Raw genomic sequence first — 27565 nt, 5'->3', positions numbered from 1 at the left:
ACTACTTTCATAAAATTAAATTTGGCATAAAAATAGGCAATTGAATATAATTTAAGAGAAGACATAGAATAACATGCAAAATTGTCATTATTCTTATTTATTAAGACTGTGTTGATATACGTTGCAAAGTGTCAGCTACGGGTCTTTTACTTTCGTGCCCCAGTAAATGGAAATTTATCATAGGAAATACCTTCGCCTATATTGTTGAAGTTGAATATGAAACGTTCTTCAATAAAGATAAACGAATCGGTCTTTATCAATAATACCTTGAAAACGTCTGACAAGCTCGACTACGAAACTTTTACAGGAAACAAACACTATATGAACACGAATGAAAAAAATCGAGTAGAACTTACAAAAAAATTTCGCGACATATGAGAAATGTCCCATAAATTATCAATTGATAACAAAATTTGTAGATACCAAATTTCATGATCAAAATACATTTTATTAATTTCTGTCAATTTTTGCGGTTCTGAATTTTAACTGAGATTTTTTAATTTTTTTGCTTGATTAGATGATATGTGGGAAACTCTGACAGTTTCTTCTTTTAATCAATTTTTTCTGACGGTAGAATATAAGAAATGAAATTATATATTATTTTCTTAAATTTATTTCAAGGGAAAAGGAGACGTAGCTTTTATTGTTTCTAGGTCTTGAAATTTGTACAGCCCTTTCACTCTAGCTCTTCAATGTACGTAGCTCAAGTCAAAATTTTCGTCAGAAGTTAGATGATCTCGAGTTTCTTTCTGCTATTTAATAGCAATCGATGTATCCTAAATTCGCAAAGTTCTTTCAACCTGAAACTATTCCGAAAGTTAAGGCTTCTCGAGTTTCCAAGTTGAAAATAGGAAGAACATCTCCGTCTTTGTGTGACACATTTGTACAAAGAATATGCAAATTTCGGAAGAAAATACCAAAACAGATCTCTTGACTTCTGTTTTTCCCTACTTTCCCTTAAGGAAAGGAAAGTACTTGGAATATACAACAGATCAATTTTCAAGATATCTGATTTTTGCTTTAAAGTCCAGTGAAACTGAAATTTCCAAAGATTTGCATTTTTCAGTGGAGCTACTATATCGAAATTTGTTAAATTCAGTTTTCGAAATTGTAGATTTTGAGCGGTTTTTAAAAGTCTTTCGTTTTGTAGAGTAACTTTTCCCATATCAATTATTACAGCCAAGTGGAAATTGTGTACTTGGAAATAAAAGTTTACTTTTATTGTAACAAACATAAAAAATGATCTCTTTTGTACGTACAGAAATTTGTATGGTTATTGTATTGTAAGTTGGTAAAACATTGCTTAATACATATTCTCGGCACGTCTTTGATATTACAAAGCACGAATTTTAGTTTTCATATTTCGCCCCTTCGCTGGCGCAGTTTCCATTACGCGTTCCTTTGCAAAGCCTGAAGAAAAGCACCGTAAATGAATTTTCAATCTCAAAGTCATTTTAAAATCGTTAAACGAGTCCTCGAAAGAATGCTTGCGTTTAGTTTGAGCTCTTCTGTACAACTTCGAAGTAAAAACAAAGCAACAAAGTCAACGATAAAATAATTATACTTCTCCAACAATGTAGTTTCTTTTATTATTTCCATTGCAATTAATTTCTTCCATTTTCTTCGTCTCTTCCGAATTGTCCTTTCCGAAGCGTCCTTTTCCAAAATATATAAAATCTTCAACCGACAAATCATCTTTTTGGAGCTTCTTCAAGAAAGTATGTGTTTAATCGAAATAATTTCTATAAATCAATGAATTTTTTTAAAAATTAGAATTTTTCATATAAGACACGTGATATATTCATAAAAAGTATCCACAAGCGACCGAATACTTTCGCGACCCATTCTTCATCCTGCCGGATAGAAATTCTTTATGTTCTATTTGTAATTATGGTTACAAGTTGCCATAATGAAGATCTCCATAGCGTAACGGTGCACGATCGGTGATTTTCCTTTCTCGTAAATCACGAAAACTTATCGAGTTCTGTGCGCGAACCAGCCCGTAACCATTGTCATCGTGTTTCGCCACGGTAGTTATTCTGATTATTAATTAGTTGGTTCATCGACGAAAGACTGAACGGAGAGTGACTTTTTATCGAGCACATTCGCTAATGAAAACTCATTGTCGCGAATGTTTTCGCCGACAATAGACGATCTCGTCGCTTTGAAAATAATTTTTCCACCAGACTGTAACCTGCAGCCTGAACCCCAGAAACTTTCAGCGACGTTGAAAGTTGGCCAGGTTTTTCCGAAAGAATCGAGGAAAATAGCGCGAACGCTCTTCCACATGCAAATGTGGAAATGTACGACGAAATGAAACGAGAATGAGAAGGGAAATTGCAACGCTCTCTGTTCCGACTAATCTGATGCCATAAGTAATCTTACGAGTAACATTAACTTCTCTTGGATATACGTACCGGCTTCTTTACGCCGTCGCGAAATCAGTTTCAGCCATGGAGGCTGCGAGTTCTATCGCGTTGCTATATTACAAGATCCTGGAAATAAGATAGCGAGAATACTTCGCAAAGTTTAATATTAATGCACGATTATACCTTGATATAATCGTCGATTCTCTGCATGATTCCTACGTACAAGAGACAATTTTGTACGAACGTTTGCAGCGAATGAAATGGAGTATATTTGCAGATATGCGGGAATGGAATAGGTATGCATGTGGAGTAGATTGGTTTAGAAGAGCAGTCTTGGACTATAACATTTTGGACTGAATTGAAATTAATTGTTAGTCTACATGCAGTGGTTGGCTTAATTTCATCTGAAGTGGAGGTGGAATATTTTTGATGAAATTTTTATCTAAACATTAATTTGAAATATTTATCACTTTATTTATTATTATAATTTCTTAGTTTCCTACTAGTTCCAGTGTAACTTATGTTAGCGATAGACAGGGTTTATTTTAAATATGGTGAAGATTAAAACGTGTTGCGACATCTGTTGATTTTTAATCAGATTCACGTTAGACGAAAAAAAATGATTAAACGACAATATTTTCTATTATAAATTTTTTTAAATGAACACTACTTTTTATTGTATAAGTATTTCGATACGCTAAGTGTCTCAATTACAATGAAATATTCTATATATGACAATTATCTATATGTATATCCTTTCTATACAGTTACATATGATTATTTGCATATTTGCAAGCTGATTGATTAATTTTGTTTCCTCTATGAATTGTAACGCATCACAGGTTTGTTCATGCTTTTATTATATCCCACCATATACATAGAAACTATCCACTATTTCTATCTCATCATACACGTACAGTATAAAAAATCTACAGAACTTTTAAATCTCGTAAAATCAATACCACGATCCATGTAGCTTTATCATGGTCGAAAAATTGCAAACATTCCACGTGCTAAAAGAACGTCGTGTTTCAACAATGTCCAATAGTACGGTTGTACGCTTACTTTGAGAGGGTATACCTGAAAGAAGAATGTCCTAATTTTTCGCATGGTCAATTTTAAACGGGCGTTAACAGACCGCGCGTTGCCGCATCGACGTTAATGGCTCGCAAAAGAAGAGGAAACAGGCCGCTATCGTCACTTATCAGTGGTTCAGATTCAATTGGCACTCGTTTTGCGAGAAACGATATTATCCCCTTTGCAGTACGTGTTCCGCATTCTCGAAAAGCAATAAAGCGATACCGTGTTACCGGATCGAAAGGGAAAAAGAAACTGAGCGGAATGTGGGAACCCTATACATTTTTCACTATAGCCGGTGCATCGTTAACGTTCATTAAACTTGAATTCCGCTGGTCTGGAGACACATGTGCGTACCGCAGCTGAGAGATAGTTATGCTCTTTGTGCTCCTTTTTTGCATTTAAGTGGCCTTCGTCGAGCTAGGGAAAGGAATGTTTCATTGAGAAACTCCCGGTTCCGGACGCTGCTTCTGTCACCTTGATAAAGAGCATACGTCGTAGACGTTTGTTTCCGCACGTTCGAGCATCCGACCAGAATGATGGTACGTAGAAGAATCGCGATAGGGGAATTCGTACAACACGATTCGGATACGTGCGGTTGTCTGGTGAAATTGTAAACTGAATTCGATTGAAATATACATGTAAGTGAGTGAGTGTTAGGTTCATTGAGCATTCTGTTCTTTGTGTTCTTTAAAAGGAATCCATCATTTTAAATGAATATTTTTTTTTTATTCTTCGATTATGAAACATATAGAGAAAGAATTTTCTTTGTGGCGATTAAAATGTTCACGAAAAGATAATTTTGCGGTATATTATGTTTATGTTCTCTATCAATTTTTGAAAGGTTGTAACCGAATGATTCAGTGGAGTGATTTATTCGGAATTAATTTAAATAAATATAAATAAATTTAATTTGCCTCGTAACGAAAAAGAGATTTCATATGAATCGTATGTATCGAATATTAAACTGAATTAGATAGTCCTTCTGTGTTCTGTAAGGCAAAAAATAAATCGTTTTAACGTATTTAGACCGCCAGAATTATTGTCCGTGCCGCTTTTTTCTCACTGTACATTTTATATCGAGTCATTGGCGAAGTAATGAGTTTTTCGGTTTTCGTGCAATTACGCTATTTTCCGGAATTTTAGATGTCCGAACGACCAGTCGACCGTCACTACATTTTCATTTGCCTATCCATGTGTTACTCTCATATACACACTTGTTTCCAGTTCGTTTTATCTCGTATTTTTTTCCTATTTTTAACCGCTCCCTTTCACACTCGTTTTTCTATTTTTTTATTTTAATGCACTTTTTCAGTCTATTTTCAACGTCGATATCAATAAGAGAGCCCTGTTCACTTGTAGATAAAATCTCAATGTAAATTTACTTTTCAACTTCGTCTATATATCAAAACGGTATCGTGGAAACGCTGTTCCTTTCGTATTAAATATCTCTGTTATAATAAAAGAAACGTTTAAATGTGTTTTCAGGAGCTTTTAAAACGTTGAAATCATTTAAACATAACATTTCTTTAATGAAACGAGAAAATAAGGAAGAAATTTGAACTTTGTAATCTTTTTTTGCATTCTGATTCTCTGTTTGAAGTTCCCATTTGGCATATTTTTTTCTTAAGTCTTCGGCAACATAGTAGTTAAAAAGAAACGGAAACTAGAGCGATATATATCTTAAAAAGAAACTTTTCTTTATACTTTTTTCTATGCTTTTAAAATGGTATAAGTTTAAACCGTAGGGAAGCTTTTCAGTTGCGGGTAATTAGAAGATAGTATTGCATGTTTTCTCGTTAGAAAGAAACGCAATGTAAAACTGTTTTACCGCTAATAACATCAAAACTACTTTAGGAACGTATTATGTACGCTATTTTTTGGTTTTAGACGTAAATAATGTAGTTTTAACGTAGTTGAATCTAAAGAATGAATAAATAAGGTATAAAATTTTCAATGAAGTAATGTACTAGAATTAAATTGAATTCTGTAAAATAGAATATAGCAAATTGTTTCATCTTTCAGATGAATTATTTATTTTCTAAAATTAATAAATGAAATGGCTATCTTACGCGTATATGATTTTTTTCGTCCTACCATCTACACGGTTCTGTTTCAGAAGTTCCATCGTACTGATGCTTTTTGTTCATCTCTGTAATCCTATCAGGTTCAGAAGATCGTACTGCGCTTTAATCTCACTGTCACTGCAGTCCGTTTTAAAGATCATGGCATTCTTCTGAAGAAAATATAAAATAAATTCCCGGCACTGGTAGATCTTCTAAAATGTTGATCGTTGTTTCACTATTCTGTCTCGTATATTTAGGTATGGCCGTAAATGACTTAAATGTTTACTGTAAAATAGTAAACTTTTTAGTATCTTTTATTATCATTCAAATATAGATTTCACGATATAATATTGCACATTATGATTAGAATATTTAAGCAAATAATTAATAGACAATACCTGTTCTCCATTTAAATTATGCATATACATTAATGCACATAAATGTGTATATTACTTAATTATCAATTGTCTGATATGTACTATATATTAAATCAAGTTTTAAATATACAAGAAATTTATATATCTTTTAGCATTTATAACGAACATATACGACTATCGTTTCAGTATCTATTCGATTTGGTATGCACAAGCGCAAAGGAACAGCTCTACACGATACTTCGAGAAATTTAATCCCTGTCACAGGAAAAATCCAAACCGATCCAATCTGTTTGCATTCAATGTGGTACGAAGAGATTTTCTTATAATATCGAGTTCTCTAAATACAAATGTAAATTCTACATCGAATCCTCTCGATGAGAACTGTCAGCCGCTAAGGAACCCCTTGTCTTAGAACCCCTTTATCCATTATCACCTTGCATTATCGGTTAAGAGCGATTGTAAATACTACCAGTCTTTTTTTTTTATTGAAACTGAGCTTCAGAAGTGATATTTTTACAAAAACCGTGCGTAGTTATGCAATTTTATATTTTTATTGACACAATTAAAGGAATGGAATTTGAAATAAAAGCTCATTTTACATATTAAGTATTATAACAGCAGACTGCGATTATTTAAGATGTTAAGGGAGATTTAAAAGTACAAATATACACTATTATATATAACAATATGCGCATAATACACCACAGTTTAGCTTGAGTTTCAGTTTTAGTTTTAGTCAGAAAAATGTGCATACAAACATTTGTAGTATACACATTAGGTACATCACTTTAGATATTTTATACATATATTTTTGTATATTTCGAAACATTTGGTATATTCTTTCATAAATACACAATCCTTTACAGTTCATACATTACGTATAAAATAAGCTAATAATTATATAAAACGCCATTCATAGGCCAAAGCAGTTAAACATAGTGCTCGTAATATAATTTCATCAATTTCTTTTACTTTCTGTTCTGTGAAGTTAGCCGATTTAACAAATAGCTAGCTCGTTTCTTCTTACGTATTACACTTCTATTCGTAACGCGATCAACGCAACACAACCGAAGGTTCAAACTTTCCCCATCCAATCTAACACTTGCGCAGGGTGCTAAAACTCTACTACGTGTACAGAAGTTTTCTTTCGAAACAATATGATACATCTTGCCGTATAAAAAACTGTCGTCTGTTTTGTTGGAGATTATGGAATCGTCGGGTGGAGTCGGCGAGTTCTTCAGCACGGAAACGTGTACACGTGAAAAATCGTGATGGCGTCGCGGCACGGCCATTGTTGGCCCGTTTCGATCGAACCGCCAAACTTCCCGTAATAACTCAAGGAATTCGTTAACTTGTCCCTTGTGCGCCAGTGTTTGTGACATACACGAAAAACCGTGCTTTTTCAACATGTGCTAGCCAATATGGGGCCACGATGCTAAATCTGTTTGTTACTTCCGCTTGATTCACTGCGACTAGCGTCGCGCCAGTCTCAAAGTCGAAAGTTCAGTCCTGTGGAACGACAATAAGCCGCTCGTATAGTATCGAATTCCTCTGGGTACGATCGAATCTTCCACTCGTACTTCCGGTTTCTATCTGTGGACCGGCAGATAGAGAAGATTTTTTTTGCGAAATTGCAGCTAGGAAAACCGACGTTCATCGTGCTCAGCGTTGCGCTTGTTTTGTGCTTTGGTTGAAGCGTACTAATACGCTTGATACATCCCTGCGATGGAAAATGGCTGGCAGAAAGAAGATTATCTTTTCATCTTTTTGCCGAGAAGTAAAATCTATAATTTATGGACGGATTGTTAGTAAGTTTCTGTTAGTTTTGCTTGCCTTCTGTATGATTTTGTATTTCCAAAAGAATAAGTAGTAAAAAGTATAAATAGACTAGCTATTCGTGTGAATATTTCAGCGTCCGGAAACGATGTTAGTTAGGTAAGTTGATAACTAATAATTGTTTATACGATTTTATGATACCTCTCTATAATGTTATAAATACGTGTTAAAAAATAGCAAAAAAATTAATCGAATGTAAATTCTAATTAGCAAATTCTAACTTGAAGACATTTTAAGTTTAAGAAAGTTGTGAGAGATTAATGTCCTTCCTAATAGAGTGATTTAAAATTTACAGATGCAGATAAGGAATTTTAACTTTGGTGAAAGAATGTTTTATTCTCTAAATGCAATGATGTAATGTATCGTAATAATTTACTTTCCACATTTTATATAATTTTGCATTTGTGCACATTTTTGTATTCCATTACATTCATATTTGCCATAAACGCATAAATATACACAGTGTAATAATCACTATAACTAAACAATATCGACACATCGCCTATTTGAGAGCTCGGTTCTATTAAACCACTTTATTATTCATTATTTATATTAACATTTTGATATTAATATCATACGTATATATAGGATTAATTCTAGTAATATCACCCTTGATTGCTATTAATATCACAGGTAAAAGCTGAATATCCGTAAACATACAATTTTATCCCACAAAATTCAATTAATTCTATTACTTTGAATAGCACCATAGAACTTCTCTAATCCGAATATGGACAAAATGACAGTTGAATCGAAATTCAAAGTCTTTTAACTTTTCGACAGAAACACCACGCCACACGAATATTTCCATAATCGACATTGTTTTATTCGAAAGAGACGAGATGTTTCCAGGGTTCGACATAAAGAAACGAACGTTTTCAACGTGTTACAACCTAATAAAACGTGGCTTGTGGCGTGGTGTATACGCGCGTTTATTTACGACATCAGGTGCATGCAGACTTGTAAAATATATCGTGGAGGAAGAAAACCAGGCAATATTCTTCTCTGGCTGTTTCCCCGGAAGGAATTTTGCAATTCTGATTATAGTTTGGAGTTTGGTGTGCCGTTTAATTTGCGTAAACCATGTTCGCGGTTGTATCGTCGTTGTAAACCGATGGTCGACCACGCCAGCGTGAACAACCTGTGATAAAAAAAGAAAAGAATAAAAGCTGTAATTGATCGATTTGTTCCATGGCAGGGCTTTCGGATTGGATGAAAATGTCAGAAATGAACTGTTGGCCTGGTCGACGTAAAATTTATCGCGCATGAAACGTCGAATAGCCATTCTGCACGCTGAAAATTTAGATAAGACTGGAAATTGCGTGATTTTAATTATCTCAGTTAAAAGCAGTCAGCTTCCATAAACCTATCCGACCGAATGGAAGAATACAGCCTCGCTATTGGCGTCCAATCCGGATTTTTAAATGTGAAATAGAATGAAAACGCATGACAAATATTTATCTAGTAGAAAATAATTGCGCATTCTCATTCTATGAAACGATTGTGGACTATAAAGGCGAAATAGATATGTGGTTGATTGATATTTAAAATAAGGACAATTAAAGCAATTCATATCATGTGCGAAAAGTATGGGTTATAAGTTCGTATCGGTGGCTAAGGTATAATATAATAGGTACATTTATATTGGGATTTACTTTCAAAGTAATTTGAATTCGATAGACCTTCTAACTATTTATAAAGAGCCGATACAATAAAGATTAATAAATTATGTAGAATAGCCTGTAAATTGTAGTATCGTTGTATAAAATATAATTCTTCATTATAATTTTTCAGGCAAGATTTTATTTTTTTTTAAGACAATCAAGAGATATATGTAGAAGGTCCATAAAGTTATTACTTACAAATTAATATAGAATTGGGGTATTTTTAAAAAGAAATCTCTACTTAAAAAGATCTTATTCTTCCTTTTTCGCTATTGACAGTATTTAATATTAATGTTCGTATATAATTCGTTGAAAGATATATCCTTTCAGTAAGCGAGCGATTTTATGTTAGTTATGTTAAACAATATTAACTCAGCGAATAAAAATTGTTTACAATGCAGTAGAGAAGTGAAAAAGAACACGCAGAGGCAAAGCTAACTGGATTCTACAATTCTGATAGCGGTCTTTCGCGGTCAGGAATTGAAGCTTAGTTTGCTTAGTGCGCGTTCGCAGGTGCACTGTTCGCTGGAAATATCAGAATGAAATGGTAAATAGAAGTCTTTGTCCGTTAGAGAAACACTGGAACTTCGACAAAGAGAGAGGTAACCGCGTTTTCGGCAACTACTATTAACGAATGTGAATCCTACGACTGAATTTGTTTAACTATTCTCGAATTCAGAAGAGAAAAATAGTCTCTAATAGCTTGTTCGCTTACGATACACTACTATTGCAAAACTGATTGAGAAAAACGTGAATATATTTGTTGTATTACACAATTAATTTTGTTATATATGAAAGACTCTGTGTTTTTAATTTTGTATTCCATATGTGAACAAATCGTCTTTTCTCTCCGTTTTAGCTCAATAAATTATTGAAATTGTCAAGAAGATTTACTATACTCTTATATCTAATAGTTACATGTGTGAAAGTATCAGATATTTCTGACACTCTTATGTGATATAGGCTTTCAAAGACACTCCTACAAATCACATCACAGTAACTGTCTGACAAAACAGTCTAAATCTCCTTTGAAGAATCTGATACTTTTACTTGTACGACATGTGACTAAAGATCGACCAAATTTTTTCAACAACTTCAAGAACTATTGTACTCATTGCATTTTATTGAATGTCATTGTACGTACTGTTAGTTATCATGTTTTATTAAAACCAGAATAGTAAATGATAAAAATTAAGAATACTCAAATCACTAAAATTAGGAACCCTAAGAATGATAATATATCTGAATTTAACATAATTTGTAGTAAATTTTAAAGCTAAAAACACAGAATTTTATTTACATTCCAAAAAAATTAATTTGTATAAGTTCAACTGATACAATATTCTTATAGAAATTACAAACTTATTTTACCGAAATTTGCAAGAATCGTACTATGTACATATATATGCATACCTATCGATATCTCACATTGTGGTCTGCAAATAGATTCGGTTTCCGAGCTATCTTTTTGTGCATTGAATAAGCCAGCAAAAAAAAAAAAAGAAAAGAAAAAAAAGGAAAAAAGAAACCAGGAGAAAGCAAACGAAGATTGAGAACATCGCAATCCTCAAAAGCAGTCTCCAGAAACTTTCAACATACGCCATGTAGGTACCTGTCTACATTTCCTAGAATTCCTTTCAGTTTGAAATGAAAGGAGAAAATGCTCCTCCAACTTCGCAGCTTTTGGCTTTTGTGCGCAAAGAATTTTCATTTATTTTCCCTATACTTGCTGCGGCAAATGTCGCTAGGCACTAACGTCGATGAAACTGCGTGAACGTTAATCGTTGGACAATTTCTAAAAGATGTTACTTCATATCTGTTTCTACTGTCCCTACGAAATACGTTTCGGAGTCTGCACATTTTTTTCTCAATAAAACTTAATGGAAATTTCTGAATCTAATAAAATGTTAAATGATAAGCATTAGTATCCATGAAATCTCGTCAAAAGAAATCTCGAAAATCTAGGAAATTGATCATCATTTGGAATAAAATTTTAATTTATCAGAAATTGCATTTCATATATGCTTGTACATGAAATATGTAGAAACTTCCAAGCGATATGCTACCTCTGTAATAGTAATTATGAATTTCTAATTGTGTGGCGTCCCTTATTCTGCTCTCGTAGGATGTATATTTTCTCTTCTAAAAGATTTTTTCAGAAAAATTGTAATTGGTGCTTATAAGAGCGTAGAGTATAAAGGAAAACCACGTTCCCTTGACTTTTATATTTTTCTTTGCTTATAATTACATAATAATTCTAATCAGAATTACCTGGAACGAAATGGCAATCTATGGTTCTCATATTATTATCATACACACATTTAGCTTTTCATTATTACATAAGTCTTAATCCTTTTAATCTTAAATATTCTATAACACAGAATTATTTCTATCTCGATTAATATACAATCACAATGTAATTAACAAATAATATAAAGTAACTGAAACCTTTAATTTTCTACATTATTTTTCTGTCCTGGAAATGTGCATACACGAAGTAAATGTTAATTACATACTCTCTCATTAGTATGTGTGATATGAGAAGACACAGAGTCGAATCTGATGAAAAATATTTCTTCAAAAACGTAGAATATTATAGCTGTGTACCTACTTACTGTTCGTTGATCACTCTCAACAAATTAAATATTATAAAAGAAAGAAAAGAAGAAATATAAGGTGAAATATTTGATAATGCTGTATGAATAACATCGAAATTTAATCTGTCAATTTAACTGCCACGTCATTTTATTCGTAATAATACGTGATCTCGCATAAGAGAATTTCGATGGTGGAAAAATTAAAACGAATCTGCCATAAAAAGCTGATTCCCTGGTTCATAATTCCACTTTTTAGTTTGATTATACACGAAATACACTTTTCATACCTTTAAAGTTGTCGAAGTCTCTATAACACCAGGCGCGTTAGTATTTATTTGTTGACGTGTAATCGAATGACACAAAATCGATGAAATATTTTGCGGCGCGATTGCAGCAGTGCGCAGTTTACATTATATATCACATATTGAGGCCACCATGAGTACTGGGAATGCATTTTACAAAACATTTTCAAATTACACTTGATAGCTCGTAGACGATAAAACTTGTATTTTCGCGTTAACTTTTACAATAGTCGTATACTAGGATAGCGGTACAAATTGTTTCTACAAGCGTTAACATTCCGTTCTATAAAATCATAAAAAATATCAAATCTAAACTACCGGAAAATTAATAACGACATGGGTAACAAATATAGACAATTTAAAAACTCATGAAAATGTATTCTTCGTGTCGAATTCGGTGTTGGGAGCTTGTAATAAAAACAGTAGGAGAGTGGACTAAAGTTTATTTTAGTTACGTTAGAAAACTTTTATTCTACGTCGAGAAAGAAATTTCAACTTTTATAGTGTTTCATTCTAGTCACGTGATCAACAGAGAAGAGCATCGAGTTTTCCATTTGGAACTTTTTGTAAAAAGAAGCTTTTTCGATTTCCTACCAACGTTTCCCATAAATTATTGCTGAGTGAATGTAACTTGAGAGTGGTAGTTGGCTAAAAGACAATTCTGTGTGATTGACGTGATAAAAATATTCTATACTATTTTACTATTTTACCAGTAGAAAGTTTCGTTGTTGTAGCTGTATGAATTCTAACTTACGTAAAGTATGGCACACAGGCACGTATCTTCAAAACTTTATATTAAGCCTATGATGGAATTGGCATACATAGTCAGTATAGTATAAAATTCAATGTGTCATGTCACTGATACACTATTAAAAGAAACATAAAACGATTTTTGGAAGTAAGAAGCTGTACAAAATGTTCTATAAAACTACCAGACTAATTTGTTTGAAAAATCACTAATTCATAATTTTTCACAGATTCAAGATAGTGTACATCTAGCAATTTTAACGATGGTCCATAAAATGTACTTTTTCCTTGCATTATATATTTTTGCATATACCTTTTATCTAATAACCGTTCTTCGATCGTTCGCAAAGCAAACATAAGCACGAGGCAACAACATGCACCAGTTAATCCCTGAGGTAGGTCGCGTCGGTGTCCCCTTTTCCGTGGCGAAAGCACACAGGGCTTGATTTCCGTGGAAAACATAATGCGGCCAGCTAAAATATCAGTTGGATGTTTTTCACGTTTCCTGAGGGGTAAAACCAGCCCACAGAGTTTCGTCCCTATTCGCGAGGGCTCGAGCGACGTCTACCTACTTCCGTGTAGCCGGCAGCTAGCACGTAATAAGAGGTCTCATCCTGCAGAGACATCAAGAAGCAAGCAAAAGCTCGATTCTGTTTTAATATGAATGACGTATACAGTTCAATTCCTCGGGGCTTTAATAGGTCGAATCGTCGATAATCCGAGTGAACGGAACGTCAGCGAAAAAATACAGAAAAGAAAGAGGTATATATGTGTGTTTGAGAAAGAGAAGAAGCCTGGTGAAAAAGATGATGAGGGGAAGAAAGGAAGTGGTACATTGACTCACGGAACTGTTGCACACTTAATATGGAAAATTTTTATATGCATGTCTTACATGTTATGTAAAACTTGTTGAAATTTTGTTAACATTCTAACGAAATATTTCTTGTGATTATATATGTACATATACATATATTAATTAAATTTGAAACCAGTTTGAAAATGTATATAGAAATGGCAGGATATTTACTATAAACGTACTCATATATTTAGTAAAAATGTAGTATAGAGCAAAAGTAACCACTTTAAGTACATAATAATTAGTAAAGATGATTGCTCTAATTATTGAGGTTCATTAATATATTGGATAAATGATTATTTAAACACTTTTCTGATCTCTAGGAAATACGTAGTGAATATCTTGTAGTTTCAAACTTTGTTACTATAGTCGTAATTGTCGAGTCTCATAGCAGCGTTAATGAAATTTTAAAATGTTTCGTATATCGAGGATAATATATTATAAATTATAACATAAGACGCGTTCACAAGTGTTCGAATATATTCGTAAGCTTGTGTACGTTGATCGTATGAGTGCGTAGCTCAAGCGATGGGGTGGATGACAGGAAAAACGTGAAGAAAAATTGTATGCTTCTGTCTGAATGTGTTTGTATGTACATATGTATAGTATGTTGATGTAGATGTGTACGGTTGAGATAGAGGAAGACAGAATGGGTTAGGCGGAGGAAGCGAGAGGAATTGTCATTCGGTAGAATTGCAATTTCTCGCTGACGCGTGCTGTGCAACCTCCGGCGCGAGGAGTAAAAGCGGACTAATGATGCACACTAGACTTAATGCTCCGTTCCTGTTCTCATTTCCCACAAAGGTGCGAGCTGCCTGCGGGATGTCAGCCTAGAAGTAGTTCCGGAGGTAGTGCAACGTGGTCAGAAGGTGATTCTGCGCTGCCATTACGATCTCGAGGAGGCTCCTCTTTACTCCCTCAAGTGGTACCGTGGCAGGCACGAGTTCTACCGTTACACACCAAGCGAGGAACCGGCTACCAAAGTCTTCAACATTACCGGGATTTACGTTGACGTAAGTGTCAATACACTTTTCTTTCTCTTCCTTCTCTGCCTTTTACGTGTAAGCGCGTATCATACCGTGGAAGTAGGGTATTTCCTCGAGAGCAATTCATGGGCAGAGATAATAGAATCTGGATTAGTTAAAACTATAGTATAGTATTTCTTATAAATAAAAAGTATTTTGGATCTTTTATAATAATTATATCTGTTGTCGATAAGAAAATTCTGTATATATTTCTTATAGTATGAAGAAATTTATTGATAGTACAGATATTAATTTCACAATTTGAAGACTGCAATCAAGACAAATTATTTTATATACAGTAGCGTTATGATGTAATATTATATCATAGTAGAATTTCAGAATTTATTTCGCTGTTTAAAAGAATAATAAACATGATGGTCTATGTGAAGAAATTTTTTTAATTAATCAACTTTAGCAGATTTAGTAGCATTTTAGGTCATTTATGCAATTTATTTATGAACTTATTTCTTTGATTACTCTTTTCCTTAAAAATTATGATTTCTATTGTATCAAACAGCATTATATTCTTTCACAATATCGCTTTGATCGTGAAGTGAGAACAATCGTGTGCAATAATTTGAATCAATTAACCATTTAATTGCTGGTGAAAGTATCGGTTGCACATGTTTAAGAGAATAAAGCCAAACAATTAAAAGATTAATGCACCTATTCAACTACTATGCATTTTACATGTAGAAGACCATTAAATAATTAGATTATTAATATTTATGAATTTCTATCACTATTATCCAGTAACTTTAAACATCTGTGAAGAGTTGAATGAGATGAATAAATAGAATATTAATATGCAAATACAGTTATTACTGTAACTATGGAATGAGAATTTCACATGTGAAAGTATTAGAAACGTGTAGAAGTCCAGATTAAACAATTTAATAATGTACGATGGGTTTTTAATGAAATTGAAATATTACTTCCTACCAGAAACGTTTATCTAGTTTGAATATTTCATCCACCCCCTAAACTTCCAGTTCAATTTTATAACTCGAAAACTAAAAGTTTTCTCTGCGTTTCACGATAGAGTGAATGTCTTACATAGCCTGTCCTAATGAAATTTGGATATATTTATTCGAGGAAATTACAATATTAGAAATTGAAACGCGCAGAAAAATTGAGGTAAAGACGTTGAAAGTTTCAAAGGAATATTTTACAGGAAATTTGAATTTTTACTATTACACGAAATATATATTGACATCTTTATTTTGATCAAAATTTGTAGCACACGATATGTTTCGTTAAGTACTTCCTTCAAGCGTGGAGAAGTCAACAATTGTAATGGATGGTTCGTGTAGGAGTTTACAAATATGTAAAATTTCAAGAAAATCATTTCTGGATAAAGCAGAGATTATTTCATTTCGACTTTATTTAAGGTAGTAACAAACTAAAACTAAAACTAACGCGATTCGAACCACCTAAAAACATAGTACACAAAGATTTACGCTCGACTAAAAACACCAGACAACCCAATCCTTATTATTCAAATAAACGAAGTAAAAGCAAATTAACGAATTTTCGATAAAACTTATCGCAAGGGACACTCGACGCGAAAGGATTTGACTAAAATAAGCGAATCAACGTGGAAAGCAATGCATTGTTTGCGATGCAATTTGGAAAGGCGACGTTCGTGCCCGCATCAATCGTCGGAACAACAAACAACGATGAATGTCAAGCAGAATTAGCATTCCGGATGGCCAGGGACGATCCAAATATGCGGTTTTATCACATGATGCCGGGCGACAGCATCCTCGTTAACAGCATCCTTGACCGCTGTAATCTCCGTAAAACAGGTCGCTTTTATCATCGTTCGAACATTTCCGCGCGAATCTCCCGCGTTTCCGTGCCGCATAGGTTTCCAGAAGAACCGCTATGTGTGCACGCGCTTACGCAATTGAAAACAAGCTCGTCTAGCCTAGGTTATTTTCTGTTCCATGTTTTGCCCATTGAACGAACAATCAATTGAATTTAGACCATTATTTTTTATCTTTCTATGTACAATAATAGTAACTTATTATTATTCTTAGTAAATCTATGATTTGAGCTTTTCGAAAGTCGTACTAATCAACTCCACTATTTTCATTACATAGAAATATCCGATTAATATTCAATTCTCAAGAAACAAGTGATTTTCTTTCTTAAGTTTATTGATCGCAAAAAGACAATATAAATAATAGTAAACTCTGAGATAGACTTAAAAAAAGAACGAAAGTAGATTACTAAACTTCTCGAATATTTGTGTTTTGAATATATTGAATGGAAATATTTTACGGATAATTATGTTATAGTGAATCGTAATGAAATTCGACTATTGCTTATAATAATGTAGGCAATCAAGGACAGTTTGTGAGTGTGTATGATATGAGCCGCTTATTTGTCAAATCGGTTAGCTCCATAAAATAATATATCGACAAAATTGATGCAATTATAAAGACATAGTGTCAATGAAGTATCCTAAACTTCAATATTATTCTAGTACTATATTCAAGTATTATATTGGCAGAAAATTTCAAAAAGTGGAGTGAAGCATTTTAGTTTATAAACGGTTCATATTATAGCTAAAAGAATAAATCCTAATACGAAGCCCAGAGAGTATAGAAGCACCACTTTTTCGTTTATCGTTATAACGCGTCTGTATTTATCCTTAGTTACCCGCTAACCGACAGTAATGTGCAATGGTTGCGTCACGTGTCGGTAAAAGCTCGTCGACACCGAACGAAAAACATTGTTCAATGCGAAAGAAATATCGTTAGGTTCTATCGTTCGATACACTCTGCCATGAAATATCGTTCATGTTAACGGTATCATCGAATTTTCACCTTGTTATACACTGTATCGTCGCAACGAATGGTTTTGTTTTCTCGTTTTTTCTTCCTTTTTTTTTTTGTAGGTGGATAACCATTTTTCTCTTTTGCAAAGGTCCGAGCGTTGATATAACAAGCGATGTGTGGTCTATTGTTTTTGTATATTTGTTTGTTCGAGTTCTTTCTTTTTTATAGAGCCACATAGTGGATCCGTATGGTTCTGGAAAAATTGTTTTTTACATGTTTTAAATGTATCGTGACTGCGACTGGAAGCGAAGTTTTGCCAGTGAACGCTCATTTCGCGTTACTGGCTGCATCGTGCACTGAGATAGCTTTATAGAGAAGATTTGTTTCAATATTTGTAGAAAGGAAGGATTACTTTTTGAGAATGATGTGACTGTAAGCCGTAAGGTATTATGTTACTGGCAATAACCTATTACATCGTTTTGTGTATCACATTGTTGGTTTTCATAAAAGAGTGACAGAACTAGAAAATCAGTTGCAAGTAAAATATTATTTAACGATGAAAACATTCTTTTCTTTGACAATTTAGTCAATAACTAGAACTACGATAAATTTAATGAAATAACAGAACATTTTGTTATAACATGGAACACTAGTTTTTAGTATAAGTAGAAATCACGATAGAGATCTGGATAGTAAAGACGTGATATTAATAATATACATATTGTTTTAAAAAAACATAGATATATAATTAGATGCATAAGAAACTGTATTTGTACTGTAAGTATACTATAATCATATTTTAATAGAAAAAGTAAACAATTAATTACAAATTTTCGTAACTATGACAAAGTATACAAATTTTGTTCAAGATTATTCAAATTACCCAAATTCGAAAAAAGTAAATTGAAACAAGTGACTTGAGGAACGTAAGTGTGAATAAGCGTAGAAACTTGAAAGCATATTTCGTGTCAAGTAAATTTAGTAAATAACATGTTCTCTCTTTCTTAATTTTTTCCATCTTAAACCAAAGATTCCGTCTGTTTCAATATAAAGAACTATCTTAAGAATTTTTATCAGAATTTATCTTACAAAATTCCTTCGGAAATTCTTCAAGCAAAATCGGATCACAAGAAAATGATTATACATATTCGATCGCTAATAACAGCTTAATAACATCGAGAAGAAGCACGAAACTGTGTAATGAACAGTTTTTCCGTAGCATCTGTCGCGTGCATTCTAACGCACACAAATCAACAAGCAGATGGTGGAAAAAGCTGTGCTCTTTCTTCGGATTCATTTCTTTCGTCCTCGTTAAAAGCCACCTTCCCGTCCCTTCCTCTTTCAACCGCTGTCTCCTTCACTCTACGGCATGTCTTCTTGCTTCGTTATTTAAATTCCGCTAATTATGCATATTTTGCCTTTGCCCATTTCCAATGAAACGATCCTCCGCCACTTTTCCCTAGGGATGCTTCAGCCCCGCCTTCGTTGCTATCTTGCTCCTGGTGTCTCGGCTTTCGCGCGCGTTTCATCGAGTCAATTTACTCGAGTGCGGGGTAATTCCTGATAAGATGACGATTTTCTCGAGTGTTGCCTCTTCACGCTGCCCGATCACCAGAGGAACATTTAATAAGAAAAAGAGAACTCGTGCTTTTGGCGCGTTACGGTCTTTGACGAACATTTACGTTTTGCTCTTTGTATTTATAAGGGAGCACGACGAATATTTAACTCCTGACTCTTTTACCACTACTGACAACATTTTCTACCATCTTTTTATTTCACTGTCATTATGTGATAGTTAGACAGTGAATTTTTATACAAATTCGTATTTTTATGAAGGCAACTACATGACAGATTTCTTAAATGAAATTGTTTCTCCTCTGATTGTTTAAGCACAGAGATGTTTTTACAAACACGTATAAAGAAAGTTAAATATGTTAAATATATTAAATGTTTGACGATGATGTAAAAATTCAATAAAGTACAAAGTTATAGTACGAGCATAAAATATTCTTATGAGCATACGATATTTATATATGTACAGTATTTTATATATACACGTGATGTTAATTATATAACATTGAATAATCTTACATTAGATGGAATCTTACGATTGTCATTTATAAATTTAAATATAGATGTTTTATTCTTATAAATAGAAATGTTATCAAGGAGTTGATGTATTTCACGGTAGCTGTAAAGGGGAAATATCTAATGATTTGAGATGTGATAGATGTCTCTAGAGGTAACAAATTCGAAGGGTATATCTGGATGTTTGAGATATGTAGAGCAGTGATATCGATTATTACGCTATTGGGGAAAAATATGTGAAATCGTTGTCATGAAATTTTATATTCGGAAATGAAATATGTAAGATGCATTTTGCGTTGGAAATGATATTGTTCGATTTTAGGTAACATATATAAAGCCCGAGTATTAGGGTAATAGTATATTTTTGTAAAAGCTCCTTACTCTAGCGAATACAAAAGATTATGTTGTACATAAAAGTTATGTTGTGTTTATATATATATATATATAACATAAATTAGTAACATATAATTGTTTTTCGTAATTATTCTACAATTTACAAAGACATTGTTTCTTCGTACGGAATATTTTTCATCAAAAAAAGAGTCTGTAATATTACATTTTTAAGATTCCTCTAATATTAACTTAGATTTTTGGATTATATGTAGGTATGTATAAAATTTGTATAGATCTTTTGTGTGGAAGCAAAATTACTACTCAGGATTTCCGCATCATTTTTGTACACTACTTTTTACTTTAACATCAATTAGTATAAATAAACAATGTTCAACCGTTTTCGGGTCACGCGTTTAACCTTATCAGATTGAATCATAGAGTAGTAGCATCTAATAATCAATTTATATTGCTTGAAAGCTTGTCACGTTCTCTATACACTCGTGAACGTTTTTCTCATTTTTGCAATATTAGTGAAAAAGCTTTCAGCTTCGATTTATTATACAAAGGAATATACATACAGCGTGTTGTTAATAGGTAACTTGTGGTTTTAATTGACTAAAACACGTTGTGCTATTATATTACGTTAAATGTAATTTTAGAAAATTAAAATTGAGGTTTGGACAATACCGCAATAATTTTTAATCTCATAGAATAGAATAAATATAGAATATACGGTATTACACAAAAAAACAACAATAGCATTAAGAAACTAATAATAGAATAATTGTTCTCCGATTAAGTAACGTCATCAAAACTGTTAATTCGGCACGCAAATTGCAACGAGCAAATTGAATTCTCATTGAGCTTGTGGTTCGCTTTAAATAATACGCTTTTGTTTGAGAATTCCAATCATCCAATAACGGCAACCGTTTCGAGGTATAATCATTAATACTAATTTATGTATTAATAGTCAGTGAATACGTGCTTATTCGTACAGGAATTTCGCCAGCAAAAAATCGTTCAGAATAAATTTGTACGTGTAATAACGATTTATATGATTTTATCTCATTGACAGTTTGTACAACAGTACGTTATTACTACAATAATAGAGAAATTTGTAAAACCGGATTAACGTAATATTAACAATATCTATACTCCAGGCTTAGTTGCTAATTGATATTAATAACGTGAAATGCTATTGTCTCTTCGTTTATTGTCATTAATTATACATAAATCTAAAAACAAATACCATTTTAAATATGACAAACAAAATTAGTTCGATACAATTTTAATTACTTGAACAAAAATTTTCGTTCTGAAAATTTGAATTATGTTCGAAATTCTTCATTATCACTAATACTTATAGCTAAAACTGTTTTCATACATAATTCATAGAAGTAAGAAATTAATGATTTACCAGGGAAAAATTTGAAAAGAAAATCGCTGAAAATCCAATATTTATGTCTGACAGACATGATATATGGTATTGCATAAGTTGGTACGTTCAGCAATACCATGGAAGATCTCTTGAATTGATGTGTACACTCTGAAAGTCGGATTTCAAATGTTCTGCAATAAAATACACCAAAAAGATTTAAGGACAATTCGTTTCGTCTCTTGATATTTCACTTTCATTATGCCAAATTATGAGTTTAAATGGGCTTAACAATTGCACGCTATACACGCAAAGTAATCTATGTCTTAATTGCTTCGAGTAAGTGCAGTCTGAAGGAAACTGCATTGATATCAATTATATCATTGATAGCAGCATTGATATTATCCTGCATTGATGAAAATATAAATTACCAACCTAAATTATAGAAAAATAATAGAATCATAGAAATTGAAGAATTGGTATCGAAGTAACACTTTCGCACAATAACAAAAAAATGCGAGTCAATCGAATCAACATTTTAGTTTAATTTACCGGTTATATAAAGCGTTCACCGATGTCTTTCATCCGGGTGAGCCGCGAAAAGAAGGCAATGAACCGTGTGCTCGAATCCTGTACGAATGACGAAGAGACGCGTGAATAAATTCGTCAGTCAATCGCATCCGGTGCGGAAGTTTAATTCGTGTTATAACCGGTCCAGGTAAATCGAGTTATTGTTAATCGCAGAGAGCGAGGGATTTTAATGTTCCGATGGCGGTAGGCGATAACACGTGTTGCCGCAGTTGATATCCATTTGCATTCACTTTGCACACACCTTTGGTCGTTGCTCTGTTTCAGCACGAGAACTCGAACAAGAGCCAGGTAACGCTCCGCGACGTCGACTTCGCTCTCTCGGGTATGTTCAGTTGCGAAGTTACAGCGGACGCGCCGACTTTCACCACCGCCTACGTCTCCAAGAATCTTACGGTAGTGTGTAAGTACATGCTTCATGACATTACAGAGTATCGCGGGAAACTCGACGTATTCAGCATGCTCGTGTGCCTACCCTACGACGCTCGTTGCTCACCACCCTCCACTCCTTTCTTTACCAATGCACGCGACTGACGCGTGTACAGCATCGTAAGTCACCATCCTCTTCCCAGCTATAGGCTCTTTCACGTGTTTTGTGCGGAATTTCAAATCTTTCATCGAATTTTATTTAACAGATTTTCTACAAGACATTTTTTCGCCTCGTATTGATATTTTTTCTTGTTTGAATGGGGTACGAGGATTTTTAAGCGTTTTTTTTTTTCTTTATATGATTAAATATTTTATGAGTTAATTTTAATTCTTAATGTTGACAATTTCCAACATTGGACTGACAATTGTCGTTGAACGACAAACGTATATTGAGTAGATCTTAGAAACTTTACGGCTACAGATTGTTTTATGTGTTTTGTTCGGAGTTTGGAATATTTTTTCGAATTTTAACTGAGTTTCGAGGAATTTGTTGGTATCGGGATTGGTATTTTAATTCCTTCTTTGCATGGAAACATTGGAACTTTTTTTAGAACTATTTAATATTCGATTTGTAACACTCGAGGATTGACAGTTATTGTTGAGCTACAAATGAGTATTGATTACTGATTATATCAACTCTAAGCTGTTTCACGTTTCGCGTTTCGTTCGAATTTTGGGATTTTTATTTCAATTCATTTTAATCAATTTTCTAACGAGATTTTAACAATTCTTTTTAATCTTTCAATTTCTCCTTTGAATAGAACGTGTACTCTCCAAAAAGGTTGAATATGTTTTTCAGTAAATTACAGCTCTTAAATTTTTTCTTACGTATCACACGACATGAATAATTATCTTCTTTATAAAAAATACACTATTTTATCTGGAACACAATAGAGCCACATTTCGTGCACGCATTCGTATGAATTGTTAAAAAATACAGAGTAGGTAAAATTCAGTACACGGTGCAACATTTCGCTTTAAATTCTTTCCCCACTATTTTCCAATTCTTTTCACCTTCGTGTACCAAGATCTATAGCTTAGTTCGCCTTCTAGAAGCATCCTGTATACGAAACACACTTCACAAGCCTTACATATCAAGGAAAGTTATACTGCAACAATTCAACATAACAACGCCGTCTCTTTTCCATCCATTTTTTTATTTGTTGCATTAAATTATTAACTTCGTTACCTCCTTTTTTATGTTGCCCTATCGTGAAGAAATGTTTCCAATTTGTGAAAAATACGACAAAATCATGAATATGCGTGTTTCGTTGTTTCAATTTTATTTTAAAGTCTTTTTCATACTGTTAAAATGTTTTTTCATTTGGTGAAACTGATAATGCCATACAATGTTCTTTCGAAAAATTCTTACAATACCGTCTTCATATTATCGCCTTACAATAAACAAATTCATATAACTAACTCAATTATTTGATTTACCTTTTCAAAATATTCGTGTCCTCATAGAAACAAAAAAACGATTGATCAATTTATCCTCCAAATGATTCTAATATTCTTCTCAAAAAAAAAATTAGATAAAATCACGTACAATTTCCAGATTTAGAATAATAATAAGAAAATAATGAAAAATTTCTTAGCCAGCTAGCCTCAGCTTAAGAAATACTTGATATTTCGTGCGAAATCAAACGAACAAGAACGATGACCATAGTATTAAAGTTTACCCTGTAAATTCGCATTTTCCTCTAATTGCACTGCGCGCGTGCAAGATTGAATCGGGTCGAGTTTCCGCGACAGCGTGCGTACCTCGAAGAGAAAGTTTCTCCTTGATGGTGTCATTAACTCTACTCGCGTTTGATCCGAAGCCAGTCGCACCCTTCCAAACCGGTGAATCGGCTTCGTTGTCGCGAACGATTTCATGCACAGCCGTCTGGCTGCTATACGTATGTACGTATACGCGCCGTGAAACTAGCTCCCACGTAAATTCGCGGAGTGTTTCTAATTTCCTCCTGCACGCCACGGTGAGATCAAAGGAGCGCTTTTGGGGTTAATCAGTGCACGCCACAGAGTCGCGAGTACGTTAACGCGTTTCTCAAATTCATAGCGATCTTTCTCTCGTTGCTGTTTCCTTTTTTCTCCCTGCTTGAATGCCAGAAGATTTAATGTCGTACGTGTATCGCCGAAATTTGCCTCGTTCAAGGATGATTGTGTGTTTTCAAAGGTAAATTTCTGTTTGTGTGTAACTATTAGACTGGTGCCGATGTTTACGCAAGCTCACGTTTCTATGGATAGGATTGAGGAAATGATGGCCAAGCAGAAATTTGCTTCGTCTACTACGCTTTATAACGAGCAGTTTAGTTTGTATGTTATATATATTCTTGAATATCGTACGCATTAGTAGGATTTTTGCACCTGAGAAATTGTATACAAATGCAGAAACATCCGCACTCTGTGTAATATTTAATTACATTGAAAGTTAACAATGAAACGTAGAATATAGATAGAAATATAGATAAATTCATTTTATCTATTTCTTGACACATATCTTCAGGAAAATGATATAAAAATGTGTATACGTGGATAATACTTTTAAAATTTGATGCGAAAGTTGAACATTCTTAGTAACTTTATATTCATACACAATGTGTATGATTTAAGATTTAATTAGATTCCGACTCCAATAAATTAATTTTAACATTATCGGGAATCAAGTAATTCATTAGAATGCCTTTTTATACATTTAATATTTCGATATTTTTAATACGTTTAACTTTCATTCATTTATCGAAGATTTGTCGTTTTTCAGTTAATTAATATTACATTTCCAACTTACTGTTACACGTTTTACAAGCTGTAGGTTGTAAATATCGACAAGAATCAGTTGAAAGTTTGAAAGTTTGATATTCACGTTTCTGCTACGTCGATGTTCTGTAAAACGAAGAAAAAGTTGCATCGATCAGTAACGGAAATGTTCGTTAGTTGAGTTCCGTTACTTCTTTCTTCTTTTTTTTTTATTTCTCTTTCTCTTTCTGGCTCATGAAAGTTGATTGATAATTATGGAAAAGTTTTAACCTGGATTAAAGCAATTCGATATCGTTGCTTCATTATTTCGTAAGAGTGAAATAGCCACGTGTCAATTCATTCATTGTTGAAGCTTAGTTAAAACTTCAAATCAGAGAAGTTAATAGAAACTTTCCGGCTGAATATTGCGTGCGTAAATATTAGAGCAGAGTTTCGTGGAAACGAATACACGAGGACTAAGAAAGGCTAAAGTTTCCCAAAGACAGTAAATACGAGAAGACTCACGAAAGGAGCACTGTTTCAGACTTTCCAAAGAGTAACAGTATGACAAACGTGATTTTTGAAAATACATTTTCGCCGCTAACTGCATTCGAAATTATAGTAAATTCTTCTACCAGAATTACATTTTAAACATATTATTGTAAAGATTTATTTTACAAAATTGGACCTGAAAGAAATTAGTAAGAAAAAGTTGGAATTAATAAAATAGAGCACCTCAATAGAGCAATTCAATCTGATAGATTATGTGATATATCAACGAATAAAATATAGCTATCTAATCATAATGAGCCTACTTTAGTCAATCAGTATTTCAGTGTATCGAATTCAGTTAGACAAATTCCAAGTGACTTGATTCCAATGAGTCACTACGTTAATTAACTCATCTAGTTTCTTAGCTAATTAGTTAACAAGCTGATCTTAAAGCTTCCTGTAATAAATAAACTAGTCAGGGATTTAATGTACCTATCTACTTAAATTAATTTTAATTTTAATTTAGCTATATACCATTATGTTAATTTTCTACAACGACAAATGATACATAATTACGTATAAATTTTCGTTTAATATCAGAATATTTTCAGGAAACAACCTAAATCTAAAAATGAATAATTAGAAAATTACTAATTTTGGTGTCGGTATTATTAAATTATTATTATATCTGTTGCTATTTAGTGCACTTTATATTATTAAATTACTGTTATATCTGTTGCTATTTAGCTCGATATTTACTGTGAATGATCTCATAATTCAGACCCAAATCATGGACAAACTTTTTGAAATCTTATATGTAATTTATCGTGTATAAATTTTTCAGTAAGGAATTATGAAAGCAGAATGGTCAATTAATAACACACTCTTGAGAACTCACTACTACTCTGTAATTTCTTTATATGATTTTTAATAAATAATTCACGAAATTTACAAATGTTTTCAGAAAATTCTATATTTGTGAAACGAACATTTTATATCTCGTAATATTTAGGAAGCAAATATAATACATTACGTATCTCATCAAATCATCGACATCTATTATTTTATTAAACGTTACATTCTTCCCCCTTTTTTTTTATTGCCATGAAATTTTTCTTTTTCAACAAATATCATCAGTCTCCGTTGTACGTTTTTTTTCTCTCAATTTCTGTTTGGCGATATCAAAGAAAGTAGCTTTGATGGTTACTCACGTAGCCATCGACCAAATACCATTGCGATTTTTCGTGAAGTCGATCGACGTTCCTGTTTATTGGAGGCCTCTTACGCCAGAAGTCGAAACGAACTTCGATTTGCCAGTCTGAGCGAAAGGTCCAGGGGAATCTTGAATTTACGGTGAGTAGTTCCGATATTGAAGCCCGAATCTCTGTGGCGCGCGCGTTTTCGATTCCTCCCGTCTTGAGGAATTTTTCACGCGCGGCCAATTGTCCCGGTCAAACTCTTTCATATTTTTTTCTATCAGCCAGCTTACAGGTAACGCCTTCTGAGAATTCATGACGCGAGGTCCGTGACCTATCGGTGGCGTGTTGCCTATTTTGCAGAGACCTGGTATAAATCGAAGGTTGGACGAATATACGTTGAAATCGTGCAAAACGTTACTCGATCCGAATTTTTGTAGGAGATGCTGTGAACTCGTCTTGTAAAATACCACGTGTCTATCCAGCTTTTGCGTTTTCAAAGGTAAAGACGTGTTTGGAAAGCTTTCACCTATGCAGGGTATCTAGAACGTATTGTTATTACTATTTTATTATAAAAGCAAACTATGATTTTTGATATTTGCCATTTTGAATTAGCACTTTTT

The 27565-nt window shown here is 33.3% G+C and overlaps 1 protein-coding gene across 1 annotated transcript in view; it reads left to right on the top strand.

Annotated features, from left to right (window-relative positions):
- LOC126920759 (uncharacterized) overlaps positions 1 to 27565 on the top strand; it is a 212134-nt gene that overhangs the window by 88113 nt on the left and 96456 nt on the right. Inside the window, exons 2-3 of the mRNA XM_050731512.1 lie at positions 14696 to 14904; positions 22354 to 22489. Coding sequence (XP_050587469.1) covers positions 14696 to 14904; positions 22354 to 22489 — 345 coding nt within the window. The remainder of the gene's footprint in view (positions 1 to 14695; positions 14905 to 22353; positions 22490 to 27565) is intronic.

This window comes from Bombus affinis, chromosome 9, assembly GCF_024516045.1.
Source record: "Bombus affinis isolate iyBomAffi1 chromosome 9, iyBomAffi1.2, whole genome shotgun sequence".
Taxonomy (NCBI): domain Eukaryota; kingdom Metazoa; phylum Arthropoda; class Insecta; order Hymenoptera; family Apidae; genus Bombus; species Bombus affinis.
This window is presented reverse-complemented; position numbering and strand designations above follow the sequence as displayed.